Below are 5,519 nucleotides of genomic sequence, written 5' to 3' on the forward strand. Positions count from 1 at the left end.
AACACCCAGGCGCCAAAGTAGTAGTCGTCCAAAGGAATAATCAAAACGAGCAAAAGGTCAGCAGGAAACCGACAAGCAGATAGGAGAAGAGGGGTGAGAAACTAAACTGAAGGAAAAGGCATCCAACAAAAAGCGTGAGGATAGCAGCACCAGCAAGTAATTATCAAAAGAAGGCACCAAACTGGGGAAGGCTATGTAAGCAGGAGCACAAGGCTACAAAAGGACAGGGGAACGTCGTAAGAGCATCACACTCCGTCTGCCGTCCACCAAGCCCCTCCACGGTAGCGACGAGCTGGATAGGGAGGGGGTGTAGAAGCGAGCAGAGATGAGCAGAGTTAAAATTAAACAGATTGCCAAAGCCTTGGTAAGTCTTTAGGAGAAAAAGCTAGAAACAGCTGCTGCTAGTGGTAAGGGTTCTTATGCATGTTCTAGTAGTGGAATTTACTTCCATAAAGGGTTTGAAAAATTCAAATTTCATTTGAAGGACCCCGAATTTTTTTTCTTGCACTTTTCAAAGTTAGCTACTAGTTTAAAGGGGCAAGGATTTTTTGGGTGGCCATTATGCAAGGTCAGTTGTGAGGGAAGGCACAAGAGATTTTTGCCTCGCTAACTTTCTAAGACAGATTTCACTACCGGAAAAATATATATATATATATATATATATATATATATATATATATATATAATATTATATATATATATATTATATTATATATATAATATATTATATATAAAAGCTTATGAGCTCAATGCAGAAGTACCAAGAAACGTTTAGGGGTCTCTAGCATGCACCCGATTAGACCGTTACAGATTCCAATAGAGTAGAAGTAGAACTTTTGATAGGTGGCTTAATAGAAATACTATTTTTTGTCCTTTAACCAGCTCATCCTAGTAGTAGAACTAGTAATTTTACTAGTAGTTACCAGAGGTATTCCATAGTTACGAGGGAGTAACTTTTACTAATACAACTAACTTTTAAATTAAAAGGGAAATAAAATCTTTGAAATCAAAACATCTTCCATAATTTAAAAAAATTCCGTTTTAAATTACAATGCTATGCCAATTATATTATCTATAATCCCTCTAAGCATAGTATCTGGCGGTGGTGGAAGTAACCGTAGTAGTTACTATTTGGGTGATTGTAGTTACTATTTCCTGGAAGAGTTCTTGTGTAGTTACCACAGGGACCGTCTGGATCTGCAAATACAAACATTATTGAAGTTTGTGTAATTAAGTAAATGAACACTTGCACAAGTTAAAGACTACAAACTTACCTCGTGAGCGACAGCCACGTGGGTTATAGTCTGCCAGTATTTAACAGTATCTGTTGTGGTGACGAACTGACTGTAGACGGAGACCATTGTGCTCACAGGGTAGACCCCCACCGTAGCCGTCACCAACACTACCGGTGTGGAGGTGACCCTTATCACAGAGGTCACCGTCTGTGGCTGCTGAGGAACAAACTCCCATTGGGTGGTCGTCTGGGTGACTGTCAGGGTGATCGCAGTCTGCTCAGTAACCCAGACGTCAGAGGTTGTAGTCTCCCGCAGAGTGTGGGTCAGGGTAGTCTGCAATATTATACATCATTACTTTGTTAAAGTATAAATAACATTTTAGTCAAGAAAAGTAATGCATGGTTACCAACCTCAGTGGTGATGGTGGAGGTTGTGGGGGTAACGACTGGTAGGGGCGCGTGGGTGCCATAAGGTTGGTATGCCTGACCCAGGATCTGTTGGGGAGCAATTGCAATTATTATTATTATTATTTTTATTATTATTATTATTATTAAGTTATTTGAGAATACAGTAATTTGGCAATTACCTGGGCGATGCAACCGAGAATTAGTAGAGCAAATACCGCCATCTGTGTAGAAAAAATGCACTTAAATCAAATCACAATAGCGTTTTTGGTTACCATGACTAAACCATCAGATTTACTTTGAATTGTTAACATAACTGAATTTATAATACCGAGTAGTTCATCACCGACTGACAACTAGACAAATGTTTGGAATTTGTCACTAGTACAACAATTTTAGTTATACCCAAGTTTTTGAAGCCGGGCAGATAATTAAAGATGGTTGGGAAGGTAGTGGGATACCGAGGCGTCCAGAAGGTAAAGACTGGGTGCTTCGACATTAGACCACTTAACGAGACTTTACGGTTTAGCAATTTATGAACGGCCAAGCACACTTTCCACATTACTCTATACAGATATTTAAAAGCTTAAAACTGTAAAGACAAAACAGTTTATTAAATTCAAATGATTCCAATTGGGCAATGATAACTATTCAGTTTAATGACTTCAGGTGAAGTGAAGATTACAACTTAAGGTTCTATTTAGATAACTAATTCAGTCGTTATTAACACGGTCTTTAACGTTATGTTTAATGATTGTCAGGCAATATTCAAAAGGTTAATGTTTTGTAGTTATAAAACTATAAATTGGTATATTCAAAAAGACATTCTATTAAATTTTTATCCGCCGAGGCTAAAATTTATGAAGCCTAACTCAGAAGTGTCAATCAATTGAGTTACTGAACTATTATTTTTTATTAAGTAAGTAATCCGGAACTTTGACGAAACAAGCAATTTGAAGTCTTCAAAACTTCAGATTTGTTACATCTGGAATTACTCAGTGACGAAATTTCAAGCATATTTTTTTTCTTAAATCACTAGTACTATATTAATCGATTTCATTTCATGTTGCAGACCACGTGTGGGGTATAGTTAAGTATATACCCATTACTCTGGTTAAAATATTTTACTTGCATGCCTAGTAGTCGTTAAGCTTCTAACCCAAAATATTCCCTTAGACGAATTTAATATCACCAAGTTTAAGTATCTGGTTAATCGCCACCTATTATACCCTTCCACCGTATTCTTTCAATATCACTAATAAAATCACCCTAGATAATGTCCCAAGCATACAAATTAAGATACTACTTTTAACCCATATCAATGAAATAAATACGTATTAAACTACCAATTACACGAATAATAAAATTACAATAAAAAACTATATCAGTAGAGAACTTAATCTTACATTTAACTTAAAACCAACCTTTAACAACACTTAAAGTAGAAGAGAAGGTACCACACAGACAACAGTGGACTGACTGAGGGTTGAAGGCGGGCCGGGCACCTCGTTGACTCAACACCAAACTCTTTAGGGGAAAGGTAGAAAGTTCCCCACAAAAGCTGCCAAGACCACCATAACAGCGCCATCTATTGACTGAACCTTCAGCTACGCTCCCTATGGAGCAAATTGATGTGACGACTCACTGAGCTTTAATATTTATTTTAATCATTTTCACTAACTCTCTTTGTTTATAATTATATTAAAATGTTAAGTTGACCAGACCACACACTAGAAGGTGAAGGGACGACGACGTTTCGGTCCGTCCTGGACCATTCTCAAGTCGATTGTGATGAGGAAGATGATTGATGAAGATTAAGCCACCCAAGAGGTGGCACGGGCATGAATAGCCCGTAAGTGGTGGCCCTTTCGAGCCATACCAGTATCAAAAGATGATACTGGAGATCTGTGGAGGCGCAACTGCACCCTGCGTGACGGGAGATGTCTCCCGGACCAAGTGGTGACCAAATGAGGGTGATGAGGAAGTAGATGCAGGCAATAAATAGGCAAGAGCGGTGAGGAGCAAAGTAAGATGTAGTAGAGGGGATAGTAGTAGGAATATGAACTGCAGAGGGCCTATTGGCCCGTACGAGGCAGCTCCTATTAAAACCACCGAATGAGAGGAGATAGTAATAGGAATAAGAAGAGGATAGTAAGGGAACGTAAGAGAAAAAACAATTAACAGAAAAAAGAGAGGAGAGAAAGAAAAGGAAAGAGAAAGAAAGATAAATGGAAGGGTAAGCTTATGTTAGGTCACGTAATAATTTAGCCACGTTATTGTGACTCATCGCCTGTAAAATATTAATTTATTTGCAGGCTTTCTATTGCGTTACTGATTATTAGCCAAAAATATTAGTTGTGCTTACAATATTTTCTTTCTTCTTATAATATTTTCTTTTATCTTATAATATTTTCTTTTATCTTATAATATTTTCTTTTATCTTATAATATTTGGGTAGTTATTTGATTATGAGTAATTCTAACACCGTAGGCCTAAAGGTATATATTTACCAACCAAGGCCTACACTCACATATTGAGAAATAACACTGTGGGGTTAAATTAATATTTTCGGAGGTTTGAGCAAAATCCTAAAAGGGGTTTGTATATTTTATTTTAGTTTTCCTTTCTAGCAATAATAATTGTATGATACAAACACGTAGCTCTAATGTTTACATGATTTAACAATATGAAAATAGTAATAAAAATAAATCGTAAGTTGAAACAAACGTTGAATAACAGTGAATATAATAAATAAGTGTAAGCTTGTAGTGTAAACTAAATATAATAAAACTTATAATACAATAATAATTGTAAGTGAAATAAAACGTGTGAGAAGTCAGTGCGCTAATGTTTACATGATTTTACAATATGATATTAATCGTAAGTTGAAACAAACGTTGTATAACGGTGGAAACGATAAATGAGTCTAGGCTTGTAGTGTAAAATGGGAGTTGCCAATTACTGTACAAAAGGAGGTGTATATAAGAATAACATAGGGGCGCAGGCCCAGCTAAGGGAGTTGAGATTTGAAGAAAGAAACGACCAGATGAGACATAATAGTAAGGTGGGTTTCACGATGGGGGGTTCTGGCAGAGGTTCCCCCACCAGCAAAGCAACTGTCGTGCAAACCCCAATTCTGCAATGCAGACAGAACACGGCTCCAAAAGAAGAATAGGGACTTGAAGGAGCCCCCACCTGATGGGGATATGTTGGGCGTTGCTCTTTTAGCGACCAACTTCTCGCACAGACTTTGTAGGTCGGGCGGTAATTCACAAAGGTTTTGTAACGTACCATGGTTGTTCATCGAGTGCTGGCCAACATTAGGGTGTCTACAAGTCTGAAGGAGAGAGTGCTTGAAGTTTGTAGTCTACGACTCTCCACGGGTCGTAGCGTCCTTGGGAGAGTCGTGGAGAAGGTCCCCTTGGTTGTTCTTAATGCGTAGCCATGATAAGGGATGCGGAGTATCCTCAATACCAGGTGTGATGCACATGTGGAGTCCTCTTATGTGACTGGGCTTATGTTCGCGTGGAGTGAGAAGTATAACTGGTTTGTAAGCTTTTTCCTTACTTGAGAGTTGAGGCATTTTTTCTGCGGGCTTCCACGAATGTCCGTATATTCAAACTCTACCATTAAAAATAAAACAGTTTTCCCTGAAAATGAAAACGGTACAGAATTTTCAAATACTTAGACATGTTAGTAAGTGTATAGCCCTTGAAACAGGACCAATTTGTCGCAATCTGGTATGAAGGTGGTTGATTCCGCAGTGGAAGAGAATGTTGCCCTTGCTGTTGTATATTGGATTTCGTCGTTCTTGCTGAATTCAGCTTTGACCACAAGCAGCGTCGGGTTCCCGTCATTGGTGCCTTCAGAGATGTCGGAG

The 5,519-nt window shown here is 38.2% G+C and overlaps 1 protein-coding gene across 1 annotated transcript; it reads right to left on the reverse strand.

Annotated features, from left to right (window-relative positions):
- Positions 1-1,006: 1,006 nt before the first annotated feature.
- Positions 1,007-3,178, reverse strand: LOC123752997 (uncharacterized). The gene is made up of 5 exons (XM_045735005.2): positions 3,064-3,178; positions 1,822-1,863; positions 1,646-1,729; positions 1,275-1,568; positions 1,007-1,197 (listed from the first exon to the last, which is right to left on the reverse strand). The coding sequence occupies exons 2-5, from the start codon at positions 1,861-1,863 to the stop codon at positions 1,084-1,086; spliced, it is 534 nt and encodes a 177-aa protein (XP_045590961.1). The 5' UTR covers positions 3,064-3,178; the 3' UTR covers positions 1,007-1,083.
- Positions 3,179-5,519: the final 2,341 nt, after the last annotated feature.

The sequence above is a fragment of the Procambarus clarkii genome, chromosome 54 (assembly GCF_040958095.1).
Source record: "Procambarus clarkii isolate CNS0578487 chromosome 54, FALCON_Pclarkii_2.0, whole genome shotgun sequence".
Lineage (NCBI taxonomy): Eukaryota > Metazoa > Arthropoda > Malacostraca > Decapoda > Cambaridae > Procambarus > Procambarus clarkii.